This window comes from Mesoplodon bidens, assembly GCF_964165515.1.
Source record: "Mesoplodon bidens genome assembly, chromosome: 15".
Lineage (NCBI taxonomy): Eukaryota > Metazoa > Chordata > Mammalia > Artiodactyla > Ziphiidae > Mesoplodon > Mesoplodon bidens.
Window position 1 is genome coordinate 4,679,034 of NC_138171.1, and position 14,717 is coordinate 4,693,750.

Below are 14,717 nucleotides of genomic sequence, written 5' to 3' on the forward strand. Positions count from 1 at the left end.
TGGGTCTGGGGAGACTTGTGCCCCTTATTTGCATCCTTCCAAGCAAGTAGAACGCCATTCCCATCTTTTAGGTCCCTGATACAGGCACTCTCTCGTTTCATCTTTATTCTCACTGCGGTATTGTCATACTGTCCTATAGCAAAATGCCCTGAAGGACTTTTCAAAGGCAAAAGTACCTCTTGGTCTGGCCGGAAGTGCCCAACTCCCAGCCTTTCCATCATTTAAACGTCTCCTTTTTCTTTTCTTTAGGCAAGACCATCGATTTTTAAAAAGGGAAACAATGATTTACCCATGATAATTCCAAAGGGGGTGGGGGGTGGGGAATGAGGAATTATGAGCAAGGGCTGACTCTTCCAACTTAGTTTTATGTGAGAATATTATTGAAACCACGTTTCCCTAGTAGTTTACAACATCCTGCACTGGTGCATTGCGCTGAAATGTGCTTGGGGGCAGGGGGCGTCTCTGCAGTGGTCAGCATCACCAGGCAAAAGGGTGGCCACGGCCAGCGTCAGCTATGTCTGAGACCCACTGCACCAAAATTCTGCCGCAGACCCGTCACAGGGCCAACACTGGGGCTTTATTATTATTACTGTTTCGTTGCTGCACCAAAGAGTAAAAGGAGGGAGAGGAGAACAACGCCTAAAGAGCTCTTCCCTGAATTTTCTCACATGTAGGCTGAAAAAAATCAAGCGGACGTTGCCCAGCCCCCAAAAGCTACCTAAACTTCCTGAAGGTTAGTATCCAATGTGCTATTCTGCCTGTGCCCTTGCCACAGATTTGACACTTACTCTCCATTAAACCCATTAACATGCAGGATCCTCATTTGCTTCACGATGGTGCTTTTACCAGATTCTCCAGCACCTAGAAAATGAAAGTAAGTCTCAGGTTAAGACGGAGGCATTTTACACACTTTGGGCAGGGAGGAGAGAGAGAGGACTGCCGTTTTCTCCATAGAAGCAACACACAAAAAACAAACAAGAGACTTGCAAATTTCCTTGACATTTCGACGCAGAGAAAATGAAATAAACATCCAACTTTGTGTGTACCTGCAGTATTCCACCATCAGAACAACAAACAAGAATTAAAGGTTTTGCTTTGTTTAGGTGTTTTGTTTTCTTCTTTTTATTTTTCCTTTTGGTTGCCTTAAAATTTGTGGGGTGGGCAAAGGGGCAAAGAAAGAATGACGCAATTCTGTCATGGGGGGGGTCAAGAAAATTGCAGTTAAAGCCATGAAACTGGATGTTGGAACTATGAGCGTTCACTGGTAAAAATGTACACATTAATGTATACGGCCACATAATTCACTGCTTGTCAGATGTTTCATGGTTAAAATACCCCAGTATTCACAAACAATGCCCCGGCCCTGCAGGCGCCCCCAGATCACGTACTGACGCAGCAACTGCCTCTTCAACATTTTCTCAAGGCTGCTGCCTTCTCTGCAGGGTTCTCGCCCCCTGGGCTACTTAAAAATCAACCCCTAAGCCCCATAATATTACATTTTATCCACTTCTCCACACCCCTCCCCCTTTCCTGCTAACTTTATTTTTCTAAAGATAAACTCTCTCAGGATACAACAACCATGGCGGGGGGGGGGGGAACACCACTGATTTGCTGTCACCTTCTCGAAAAAGACATTTAAGTATTAAATACAGGGCTTGAGAACTACCCTATTAGCATGCTAAAAGGACAGGACTTTAATCAGAAGGGAAAATATTCCTGGGAACCACTGAATTTTCAAAGATTCCAAGCCCTTCCCAACGAACAGAGCTAGAAGGGGCACATGCCCCCATTTTAAACCACCTTTCATTTGTAAAAACATATATTTTTATGGAAAAAACACAGTTCCACCAAGCTAGAAGGAGGATTGCTAGTTTCTCATTTTCTGTTTTTGCAAACGGATACTCTCTCCAACAACTAACCCTGAGGGGACAATTTTTTGTGCTCCTCAAGCACAAACCTGTTTGGTTTTTTAGTCCTCTTTTTCACTTTTAATTTTATTAATTGTTTTGTTTTACTGCCCAGAGAGCAAAGCATTCCTCCTTCTCTTGCCTTTTCACAAGGCTGTAATCAATATCTGTAAAAAGTTAAAATCAGTTTCCACAGAAACATTGATTTCAAAGCAAACATTTTATCTTAATGAGTCTAACTCTCATAAATTAAAATATTAAAGGTACGATTAAGAGATTCCATGAAGAGAATACAGTCTTAATCAGAATCTCCAACACTCTCGTGTTAAAATGTGTATCACCTCTCTTTACAGGCACAAACAGGTCCGTGCCTCAGTTTCCACATTTAGGAAATTAGAGAATTGGACTGAAAAATTACTGCAAGATCTTTTGTGGTACTGTAATTCACTCAGATTTCATATCATTAAATTTAAAAAGAGGATTCTGGGCATCACTACTTTTCCTTTTTTGTGGGGGGGGCATCATTTGGTGAGAATCACGATTTAAAGATGCAAAATGTGTGGCGCTGCCTTGGGCTGCAGACCCCCATATGCCAGAGCCTTCAATAAATTATGGTAATAGGGCTAGGACACCTGGGAAAGGTTAGCCCAGTGACGCCAGGTGTGTTCAGAGCAACAGTCTCAAGTGAAGACTTTGTGATCTCCGTGCAACGGTGTTAGAAATTTAAGGTACCATTAGCATCACACTTGTTAGTATTCAGATAGCAGAAGTGTTCCTAGGAAAGATTCTAGACTTTTCTAGGCTTATACTTTGAAATCAAATTACATGCACATTAACATTCACATACCATAGTTCCACCTTTAGAAGTTTTTGACAACACCTCAACATACGTACCATTTAATTATTGTAATTGCAAATGCATAAACACACACCAAAGGGACTTATTTTCACTTAATAATTTTCTGCTTTACATAAATCTGGACCCAGGAGAACAAAGACGTGACCCATCCAAAAAAAAAAAAAAAAAGAGCAAAGCAGACGCCACCACAAAGAAAAAACAGCCCTTTACCATTTATTCTTCATAATCAGGCTGTTCTGTTGATATGTGACCATGAACTAGGTCTTAACCTAGCAAATTCACAAATTAACTCAGATAGCCAAATTACTAAGGAAGTGGAAAACTTCCATACTAATTAATGCTTGTGTAATTCTTCTGGTTATTTCAACAATTTCTTTTATGCTTCTTTTCTTTATTTTCCCAAAGCAGCACCTTTAAGACAAAAGGGGGAAAGGCCATCTCCTTACAGTTCACACACACACACACCCCGCGTTTTTTTTTTTTGGCCAAGAAAGGAAAAACCGCAATCAAAAGAGAAAACCCCAAACCAAACAACCAAATGTCACTTGACAAACAACTAATGTAGTCTCATCTCCTTCCACCTGGAAAAAAAGTCTTTTCCTTAAAGCGTTCTCAATCCCCCTCCCACCTTGAAAAGGACAAAAAAAACCACGCCATTTCCAGACCAAGAAGCCATTTACAGACAAATGTCATTTTCCAGTTCTGATTTGTGCATGTCTTTTTTTTTTTCTTTCCATTTTTTTCACAAAGCACTCTCAATGTGGCCGACTAACAGGAAAATGTGTGTGTGTGTTAATGGTTTGGGGGGGCGGCAGCTGCTACAGTTAATTCTCTTCTTTGCTTTTCAAAGAGCCTGCATATCTGGAAGGGGAAAAAAGGTCATACTGTAAAATGACGTGTCATTTGGCTTCACTGAGCACTTAGAGTACTAACTCCATTTTTTTTTTTTTTTCGGCCTTATTTTATTCGATTCTCCTTCTCTTCCTTCCACAGCCCGGCCCGGCCCGGCCCGGGACACGTCTGCTCCGCGCACACAGTGTGTCCTGCCCGCAACGCACCAAGTCGCGCCCAGCGGCCGCCGCGCTCCCTCCTCCGCCCGCCCCCCCCTCCGGCGCCACGACTCGCCCGCGCCCCCTCCCCCTCGCTGCACCACCTTTACCACTCCGAGCCCTTCCGAGGGGCTGATGTCACCCGCCCCCACTCTCCTCGGCCACTTCTCCCGCCGAACCTCCCCTCGACGAGGCCCCCTCAGCCACCGCGGCGCCCCCCCCCGCGTCACCCCCTTCTCCGCCGGCCCCTCTCGCTTTCTCCCCTTCCCTCTCCCAACAAATCACACACCCAACGGAGGCGGGTCCCCCTCCCTCGGCCCGCCACCCCATTTCCTGTCCCCGAAACCCTCTTTTTGTCGCAGTCTCCAGAGCCCTGTGGGACTCCCCCTCCCCCTCCCCAACACGCACCCGAACCCCTGGCGTCGTGTAGGCCTCGCGGAAAAAGAGAGAGAAAAGAGCGAGGGGGAGGGCGAGAGAGAGACAGAGAGCGAGCGGCCACGGGAGGGGGACCCGCGCCCGCGTCGCCACGGCCCCCGGACCCATTTTGGGCCCCCGCCCGGCCGAATGGCGCCCCGGGGTCCCCCTTCCGGCCTCGCCCCCGGGAGACTGAGCCCGCGGGCGGGCGGCGGGCTCGGGAGCGCGCGCCCGGGGCGGGGGGCGGGCTCGGCGCGCGCGGCCTGCGGGGCGCCCCGAGGGGCCCCCGGGCCGGGCCGGGGCCGGCGCCCCCCGCCCCGCCCTTACCCAGCAGCAGCAGGCGGTGCGTGGCCCGGTAGACCTGCTTGTCCTTCTGCAGCTGCTTCTCGATCTTTTTGTTGGCCTCGCGCTGCGCCTTCTCCTCGTTGCGCTGGTCCTCGGTCTTACTGTTTCCGAGGCAGCCCATGGCGGCGGCGGCGGCGGGGCGCGGGGCGCGGCCGGGCTGCGGCGGCGGCGGCGGCGGGGCCGGGCGCGGGCGGCCTCACGCGGGCGGAGAGGGCCGGGGCAGCCGGGCGGGCGGGCCGGGCGCGGGCTTGGCTCCTCGGGGAGGAGCGCGCGAGGCGGACTGCGGGCCGCGCGGGGAGGGTGGTGTCGGTCTGACCGAGCCGAGCGCGCGGCTCCCAGCCCCTCGAGCCGAAGCCGAGGGGTCTGATGGCCGCCGCGGACCGAGGCGGACCAGAGCAGGAGCTGCGGGAGCTGCTGCCGCCGCTGCCGCCGCCGCCGCTCTTATTGCCTCGGCCGGGGCCCCGCCGCCGCCCCGACCCAAAGCTCCGCGGCGGGCGGGGGGAGGCGGGGGGAGGAGGAGGCGGCGGCGGCGAGGGGGGTGGAAGGAGGAGGAGGAGGAGGAGGAGGGATGAGGAGCAGCCGCGGCAGCGGCCGCGGCGGCGGGGAGGGCGGGAGCTGGCGGAGGGCGGCGCCCCCCCCCGGGTACCCGGGGAGGGGGTCCCTCTGCCCGCGCCCGGGACGGGACGGGCCTGGGAGACGCCCCCTCGCCCCCCTGGCTCGGGCCCCAAGCGGGGCTGGCCACGGGGGGAGAGGGGGCGTCTCCGAGCCAGTGACGACCCCTCGCACGACGCCAACGCTCCACCCCCCGGGCCGCGTCGCCCAGCTGCCCCCGAGGCCGAGCCCCCTCCCCCCTCCCGCGGGCGCCGCCGAGGGGCCGGGGTGGGCGGAAGGGGAGGGAGCGCGAGCCAGAGCCCGGACTTAGGAAATTTTTCGAAAAGAAGAGAGAGACAGAGAGAGCTAGAGAGCAGGGAGTGTGGAAGAAGCGAGGCGAGCACGAACCAAAGGACAGAGCAACCGAAAAGGAAAATGTGTCCAAACACACGCACACAAATACTCAATAAAACTCCACACTACACAGCGATGGTGGTGTCTGGTGGCGGGGAGGGGCGGGGGTCTGACTAGATGAGCCACTCGTCGCGCCCCTGGCGCTGGGCGCCATGGCCCGAGCCGAAGGCACCCGAGGTCCCGGGGCGCCCACGGTCTCTGCGCTTGGCCCGGCCGCCCACGAAGGAGAAGAAGGCGCAGCCCAGGAACATTCGGAAGCAGCAGGTCGCCCCAAAAAAGAAGCCGCAGCCGCGGCCCTGCTCCGGGCGCTTCTGCAGTAGGAAATCGAGCACCCACGCGGGGCTGCGCACGGAGAGGACCAGGAAGGTCAGGAGCGGCAGGTGGGCGCTCAGCGCGCTGATCTTCAGCAGCCCGGACCCCCACACGGCGCCCCTGAAGCCTCGCAAGGCGTCGAACAGGTCGTCCTCGTCCTCGTCGCTCGAGTCCGTGTCCCACTCGATCCAGATCCTACTCGTGGCCCCGACGCCGGCGCCCACGCCGCCCCCGCCGGCGCCCTCCGCGGCGCCCTCGTCTGCGCCGGCGGCGGCGGCAGCGGCGGCGACCTCCGGGCCTCGGGCCTCCTCCTGGGCTTCTGGCACCTTCTTCTTCTTCTTCTTCTTCTTCTCCTCCTCCTTCTTCTTCTTCTTCTTCTGCATCTTCTCCAACTTCTTCCTCTCCTTCTCCTTCTTCTTCTCCTCGTTTCTTCTCTGCTCCAGTAGCTTCTTCTCCATCTTCCGCCGCTCCTTTTCGGTCAGCAACTTCTCGGAGGGCGCCTCTTGCTCTGGCTTCTTGGGGGGCTTCTCGGTGTCCCCTTGCTTCCGCGGCGCGCGCGGCTCGGCCAGCGCTGCAGCCACCGCCGCAGCTTCGGCAGCCACCTCGGCCGCAGCCAACGCTATCTTCCTCTCGCTCTCCACCGCCCAAGCTTTGATCTTCATGGCCATCTTCAGCATGGTGGCTCGGCCACCTCGGGGTGCCTGGCTCTCGCCTGGCCCGGGCGCCCTGCTTGCCCCCGGCCTCGGGCTGGCCGGACCCCGTGCGCCCCGTGTCGGGGGAGTCGGCTGCGATCCCCGCTGCGCTGCCCCGGGGCCGCGGAGCGCGGCTGCCGGGCTTCGTTCGGGCTGCTGGGCTGGCTGCCTAAGAGTTAGCGCCAAAAAGGGTGAGCAAACGAAAAAGGGGCGAGAACAAACCAAAAAGCACCCAACAACACGAGAAATCAAAAAGCAACAAGAAATGTCAAACAACTCAGAAAAGAAAAGTGCAGAGGCGCGATGGCACGAGGTTGCTGTTACCCTCAGGCGCTCCTTGGTTAGGCTCTTGGGCACGCCAATGGAGAAGAGAAAAGAGAAGAGAGAGAGAATTGGCGGGTGCCCGGGAGGCGCGGGCAGGGCGGCAGTGCTGGGGCGCCCCTGCCCCGTCCCGGCCCCGGTGGCTATTTCCCCGCGCCGGGCGACTCGCACTTCCGCGGGAGGCCACGGTGCCCCCGGACTTACATGTGAGTGAGGTGCACTCACACGCAAGGCAGTGCCTGCCTGCCGGCCGCCCGCCGCCGCCCCGCGCTGGGACAGGGGTTCGCTCCAGCCGCGGCGCCGCAGCCCGGAGCCAGAGAGCCTGAGAGCCAGCGAGCGAGCCGCGCCGGGCCGGCCACCTGACGCAGCCCGCTCCGCGGTGCCGACGCGACTGAGTGTCCCCGCCGGAGAGCAGCGCTCCTAAGCAGCCCGATGACGCCCCAGCCTCTTCAGAGGACGGACCCACCGTGGCGGCCCCTATAAACCGAAGGGGAAGCCGAAAAATCGGCCCGCCGGGGACGCACCCAAACGGGCCGCCGCGCACCCCGGAGGTGCAGGCCGGTTCGGGGGCCACGCGGGAGTGGGCGCGAGGCGCAGGGGACTCGGTGGCGGGGTCCGAGGGGGCGCCCAAGGCGGTGGGCGCCGGACCCCGCCTCCCAGACCTGCCTCCCAATTTTCGGTGAGTGGTGTAGCCCTGGGCGGCGTGCAAAGTGTGCGACGGCGGCGCTTACCCCTGCTGCGCGCCTCCTTACCTCCAGCTTCCCGGTTAGCGCGCGCGGGGACCGCCACCCACCCCTCCCTCCCGGCGGCGCGTGCCCGGCAGCGGGTCGTCCGATGAGAGGTGTTATGTGAGCGCGAAAAACGAGCATCGCAAGAGCAAGCAGGCGCCGGCGACTCAAGAGCTGAGCGGTGGTGGCCGGGGCCGCGCGGTCTGCGCCCCCGGAGTCCTCCTGAGCGGGACAGGTGGCGGGCCAGGGCGTCCCGGTTATACGAGGCCGGACCGGGGTGCCGCGGGGGGATGCTCTGGAACAGACGGAAAAGTAGTTTATTGAACACGAATTTCTTTGAGAATTGTTTAAAGACTTTCAGGTGTCCCACCCCAGCTCTGTCCCATATGAGGCTGCGGTACAGCGCAGTGGGTGAAGAGCCGTGACAGCAAGTTCTCAACGACTCGGCCGCGGCTCACTTTTCCTGGGACCTTGGTTGAGTCTCCTGGTTGAGCCCTGCGCGTGTCTGCTTGGGTACAATTCATTCATTCAGTCAATAAAAGTTTGGTCCGTGCGGCCCACCTTGGGCCTAGGTGAGTCAAGAGTAGACCGGCCATCAGCCTAAGACTTGGCAACTGCCTTTGGTGGGTCACGGCTGCCTGCCGGTCAGCCCAAATCTACAAAGTAGTCGTCAACTCTCTCCTGCCTTTAACTTTCTTTCACTTCGAAACAGTAAAACTTTGGACGTTTGGGGGGATAGAAAGAAAGGAAGAGGCAGCCTACTTGTAAATGGAAACACAGCTAACATACCTAGGGGGTGGGGTGATTGTTCGATTTGGTCAGAGGCCTTGAGTAAATTGTCCAAATAGTGTTGTTTTCTTTGAAAATAGACACTGTTAACCATTCAACGGGACTGCTGCAATCCCCCGCTTCTCCTCAGTTTGCTCAACTCAAAGTAAGAAAAGTTGTGACAGATGAAGATGTCATCTAATATTGTTCTTGGCCCCATCCAGTACACCTCTACGCCCCTTCTACAAGGCCTCACTTTATGGACCTGAAAGACAGCGGAGGGCAAGTCAAAGCCAGCAGAGAACACTTGGAATTAAGAACAGGAAGCGAAATCTTCACGCCAGACCCTCATGATCTACATCTGCTACCTCGCCTGACTGCGGGTCTCAGACTCTCTCGAACTCTACAGAAAAGTTGCTGCGTTTGCCCTTTCCTCCTCACATCCAAACAAACCAGGTCTTGATCACACTCTGGATATGGCCTCTCCTTCTTACACAAAAATACACCTTCTTTCGACAAAAACTCAAAGGAACTACCGTTCGTCTAAACAAAAGCCGATAAAAATATTTACCCTATGGACGGGAATGTTCTCCTAAGCAAATTCGACAGTAAGGCTGTTTGAAAAGATCATGACACAATCATTCACCAACTAGATTAGAAACTACCTGAAGACGGGGCCCAAGTTTTATACCTTTATACATTAAATAAAAACCTGTTGGTTGAATTTGATTAATCAACTGATTGTCATTTTTAAAAATTGGTGAAGACTTATAAGGAGGAGGAATAGGCCAGAAATTTTTGTTATGCTCCATTTGTTCCAAAGCATCTTCCTTCCTGCTTCTAATGTGGCAAAGCGCAAATACATTGTATTTAAGAGGAAGAAGGTAAATAGTAACCAATACAACCTTGATACTTATACCAGTAGCTACACATTACTACAATGAATATAATGAAGGCTCCTTATTTGGAAATCCCTGAGTTGGGTTACCATCTCCCCCCTTTTAGATAAATATCACACCTGAACTTTGAAAGGAGTGAAGCTGTCCCATGTCATATACTGACATATATTCCAGGCAAGGCACAATCGGGACTATTGTCCTAGAATGTATAAAGCAAGGTCAGGCTTCAGTCATTTCAACTTCTAACCTGGCCGGCCATCCTTGAAAAAAAAAATTTTTTTTTAAGTGTAGGTTTCACCTATATTTTATTATGACCACCCACTGATGGACAAATAAAGCATTTACTTTGTAAATAAATGACAGCAGGTGGAATCAAGGGTTTACAGGTAAGCAAAGGCCACTAAGAGCTCTGAAACACAAGCTCGTTTGTGGTCTGTTCAGCTTTCTGTTTTCACCCGGCACAAAGTGAAAGATGAGATTTTTACTTAATTGGCGTGGTGAGCTGATACCGTCTACAGTTTTCAGTCTAGCATTTGACCTACCTGGGTCTTAAACATTTAAAAAAAAATTTTTTTTAAAAAGGCTTTCAGGTTTGGAGGCCACCATGCGTGACCTTTTCATATGAATTAGTAATTTATTTTAATAGGTTGTTACCATTTTAAGTGCCTGGTTTATGCTTTGCTAGTGAGCAATCCATTAGCATAATTCTTGGAACAGTCCAGACTCTAGAGTTTTCCAGTGGAAGGGGCCTCTTTTTTGGCTCAGGGAGAGATGGAAGTTGTGGAAATTTTAAGCTCCAGAGAGGGGCAAAGGGCCAGAATGTCCTGGGTGTAAAATGCCTGGTTCAGGTGACTTGCTTCATGCCAAAGCCAGCAAGTTGGGATAATAACACAACAGTAACCTAAAGCACTAGGTCACCTCACGATACAACTTGGTAAAACAGATGGGGGTCCCACCGCTATGCACAGGGCCGGCCTAGCAAAAGCTCTTTCCAGCAATGCATATTTTACAACAATGGATGGATTTGCATGTCATGTCGGGGTTTGAATTTTGTGGTCTTGTAAGCTTCATATTTATGGGTGGATGTGTTCCTTGGCTCTTTTGCATCTTCCTGTCTGAGAAAGAATGCCTCGTCTGCTCTTAAAAGAAACAGACTCGCTATAGCTTAGTATCTTGAAAACGTTTTTACACTTAATGATGTAATTCAGTTTTTGGACAAGGGTGTTCTTTTTGGCCTTTCATTAGATGGGGTCACTGTAAGATCCCAGAGAAAACAGAATTATAATATTATTTTAATAGCTTAGGAAACATAAATAGGTTTCCACTGAAACAGAAACCTTAGCTGTAAGGTTTTAATAATAGTGCTTAGCACTTCAATGGTGCTTTCTGTCTTTAAAGCACATTTCGCACTTTATTTAACTAGAATTACTGAAATTGTTGCAAATGAATGTGACTTGAAGCCTGCACAATACCGATGATGAAGCAGGTATTGTAAAAAGCCTTTTCCTAGTCCCAGTTAATCCCCGGGAGAAGGTTCTATTACTTAGGACCATAAAGTTCTTAAAAATCTAATGTAGTGATTACCTAGGGCATTTTTTCCCCTTGTCATATTCACTAGTTAATAATGGCAACCACAAAGTAATCCAAAACTGGCATTCAGAACTAAACATGGTGCTCAAGTTAGCAAAACTTCATTTCAAAAGCCCTGACATTAAGGGACTAACTACAAGGCCATATGAAATCTCCCTACTTAATTTCTATCAACTAATTTTAAAAATAATTTGTTTTTAATTTAGAATATACTCGAATCCAAACAAAATATAGGGGCACATTGGCCAATGTGTTTGGACACAATTTCTTGAGCCAGTGGCTTTGACATACCAATCAAACATCTACTTAAAACCACAGTTCACAAAATGAGGGCAGTTGGGACTTTTGTGCCTTTATGGATCTTCCTTGACTTTGATGTGTGGACACCATCGAAGAGAGGAACTTCCTGGTCTCCATGGATGCCCAGTTCCCAGGACGATTAGTGCCTTTCTCACAACATCCCCAGGAGCCCCAGAGTAAGTGGGAGTGGACTTTTACCAAAGCCACCATCTACTTTAAAAGGGGGAAACAATAAAGTAGAGACTACGTGCATTACAATGTTCCTTTTAAAAACTTAAACCTAAATAATATGATACATATGGTAGCCTTGAAAAGATTCTAGATGGATAATTTGGGTTAGGGGTTTACTGACATCAACCACAGACCAATGGACCCACTTACTGGAGATCTTGGTGGGGGAGCAAAAAGATGTAAGTTTGTTACCACTCTATAGCAGGAACGTTGATTTTCCTAAACTAAAATATCTTTAGCTTCCCTTGGGGGCGGGATTTCATGAGGACTACGGTAATGGGAAAGCCTGTTGCTTAGAACTTTTAATTTGGCCTTGAGGATGGAAACTCATCCAGGATGGGGAATAATGCAGGGAGGACTAGTTAAAAACAGGTGCAGGTCAGCTAACTTTTGTTTTTATTTACAAGATGCCTTATTTAAATGACATTTTGATCCAACATCTTACTTAACAAGTACCAACAGGAAAAAACATAACAAAAAGCAAGTTGGCGCAATCAAGAGAGTCTCAAAGTCCTAATAAGATCTCTGTAGATAAAAGAAGCTCTTTAATTGCTCTGATTTTAAAGATTTTACGTTTTTTTTTTCTTTTCTTTTCATTGCATTCAATTCTTCAAATTTAGCCCCATATAATTAAGAGTTCAGAGCGTTAAACACTCTGGATGAATCAGGTAATAAATTTCCTTTCATTAAATGCTGCTTTGTGTATACATATATACATAGGAAACAACTGCTAAATACAACTTTTACATCTTGGGGTTTTACTTTATTTACCTACCAACCAAGCATGGGTGACCGTTTTCAAACAGGCTTGCGCTTAGTTACTAGCCTCAGTTTGGGACAAGTGAGATTCTGACAGGGCTGTAGGTGTCACCTGCCTTCGTAGCTGAACCCTCCTCTCTAAACCCACTTCCGCCTGCTGTTGGTAAACCCGGAATTAAGCAATTAATGGGACATAATTAGTCACACGTTTAATTTATCTAAAAATGTAGGTACCTTTTCATCTGTCTGTGTTTGCCCACACACATTGAAATTGAAAAACGTGTAATTATAGTTTAGCTCCACCTCTTTCCCCGGGTTTTTATTTTGAGGGGGCACAAATGCTTGGCTCCCAGAGGATGAAGGCAGCCTCCTCCTTTGCACGTGGCTACATATACGTCCCAGCCAGAGGCTGTGCCCTCCACTCCCTCCCTCACTCAGCACTTTATGGAGGGCTTGGCAGCCTGCACAGCCCTCTCCCTGACAAGTCAGGAGCCCACTCGACTCAGCGGAGCCCAGATGGCACTGTGGCTTCCTAAGGTCTTTGCCGACCTCTGGAAGTTAGGAGGAGGAGAAAACTATCCAGCCAAAGCATCAGGCATTTGCAATCAGTCTGGGGATCAGATGAAAAGGAGATGTTTTTATGAGCTACAGACCTCAGCTTTACCCACACCCACGTCCCGGGGTCTCTGCCCGCCGCCCAGAAAGGGGAAAGAGGCCTCTGCCTGCTTTCTCCAACATTCCTGTCTCTCAGTCGCTTAAGTCTCTACTACCTTCTCAGATTACGGCTCCTTTTGTGCTAATTACACTGAAAAAATTGAAAGAATGTCGCTGACTTTACAAAGAACACAAAGCTGGCTTGCTTTAAAAACTAAATATAGCCAATTTCTTTCAGAAGGCAGACAACTCAGCTTTCAAATGATTTGTACTATGTGGATTAACTGCAGATGGACAGTTATGAAGACCCAGGTGACAGAAGGGAGGATACATCTAACATGTGTGTTGCTCTGGGGGGCCATTTACATAAAATCCCAAATCTGGTTAATGATGAACTTTCCCCACCCCACCCACCAGCACTTAATTGTAAATTAAGACTTGCCACAGGGACTTCCCTGGTGGCCCAGTGGTTAGGGCTCCGCGCTTCCACTGCAGGGGGCGAGGGTTCGATCCCTGGTTGGGGAACTAAGATCCCGCGTGCCGTTCGGTGTGGCCAAAACTTAAAAAAAGAAAAGACTTGTCAATGATGGCAGACTAATAGAAGCTACCATGAAAAAGGAAAGGGATGGAATGCCAACGTGTAGAAAGCTATGTATTACGCAGGTAAAAATATAAATGAAAGGAAAAGAAAGTCTAACTTCTCACTCTGGGAGGCTGTGGCTGCCAGAGAATGAGAGGATGCTGTTTTTGCAGCTCCTGTTCGCCATTATATAAGAAATGGTCTTTTAAAAGGAGAACTGGGAAGTAAGTGTCTGTTACTGGCCAAGAAAACTATGGATGACACCCCCGCCCTCCCTCTATGAAATCCTTTAAGGGTTAATAGGTGAACAGTAGCAGCTTGGAATGATTTATTTTTCTAAGGAACATTAAATACTGAATTGCTCATGCTGAAATAATGCCACAGCTGTGACCCTTAGGGCTGAATTTTGGACACCGGCACAAGTGACAGGTGTGCTCGATGTATGCCCAGCTTGGCTGAAGTGATGCCTAACTCAAGTCCTCCCCCCGCCCCCCTCCCCCGATTAATTGGTGGGGACTCTGGAGCCAGCCAGGAAAGGGCCTTTTGCCACGGAAGACCATGTGTGCTCAGCCGTCAACAAAAATGCCAGCCTTTGAGGGGGATGGAGGCCCTGCTCCCTGAATAGAAAACAAGAAAATCAAGACAGACCTCAGAAGACAGGGGAAAGAGGAAGTGGGAGCTGAGAGGTCTGATCAGGATCAGACCCTTCTAGGTTTTAAAGCAAACATATCTGTCCTATAATTGGCTCTTGGAGGATTTTAGCAAACGAAGCAAGCCCAGGATTCTAGGAAATGTGTCACCAAAATTGGTATTATTAGAGGAAGTGGCACAAAGCTAGAAATACAGAGTCTAATCTGTAACATACTAATTACACCTATTTTTATCCCAGGGATGCAGTGACCTAACACCAAGAAATGAAAACTCTAGAAAACTAGCCCTTCACATATACAAGACATGAACACCTTGAAGGCAGGGGCCACAGGGCAAAGGTTTCACTGAGTCCTTTAATCTGACCTGGGGTTAGAAATCAGCAGTCACGAAGGTAGTCAACTTTCAAGGGAACTCGGCAACAGTGGAGGAGGGCCACTGAGGCTCCAGACCAAACCTTGGGAGCTCTGGTATGAAGTCAGCATGCTGGTAAGAGGACAACTCTGGAATGTCAAAGTCTGGCCTGAGCAAAATGCCTATGGGGTGTCCTGGTCTGCAGAGGGCAGAAAGAAGGCTCTGCTAAGCCAAAAAGGAGGCTAGATGAAAAAGATTTCCTTGGTCCATCCCACCAGCCACAAAGGCCCTGGGTCCCTATC

The 14,717-nt window shown here is 50.7% G+C and overlaps 1 protein-coding gene across 7 annotated transcripts in view; it reads right to left on the bottom strand.

Moving 5' to 3' along the window:
* Window positions 1-14,717, bottom strand: part of GNAS (GNAS complex locus) — a 54,238-nt gene that overhangs the window by 13,578 nt on the left and 25,943 nt on the right. For 4 of the 7 annotated variants that reach the window (XM_081255592.1, XM_081255591.1, XM_081255590.1 and 1 more), the window contains exons 1-2: window positions 4,557-4,769; window positions 789-861 (exon numbers count right to left, since the gene is read on the bottom strand). In XM_081255592.1, the coding sequence (XP_081111718.1) occupies window positions 789-861; window positions 4,557-4,695 (212 nt within the window). In that variant the 5' untranslated portion in view covers window positions 4,696-4,769. Of the gene's footprint in view, window positions 1-788; window positions 862-4,556; window positions 4,770-7,108; window positions 7,133-14,717 lie in introns of those variants that run through there. The other 3 variants (XM_081255594.1, XM_081255593.1, XM_081255588.1) reach the window with 2 other exon arrangements.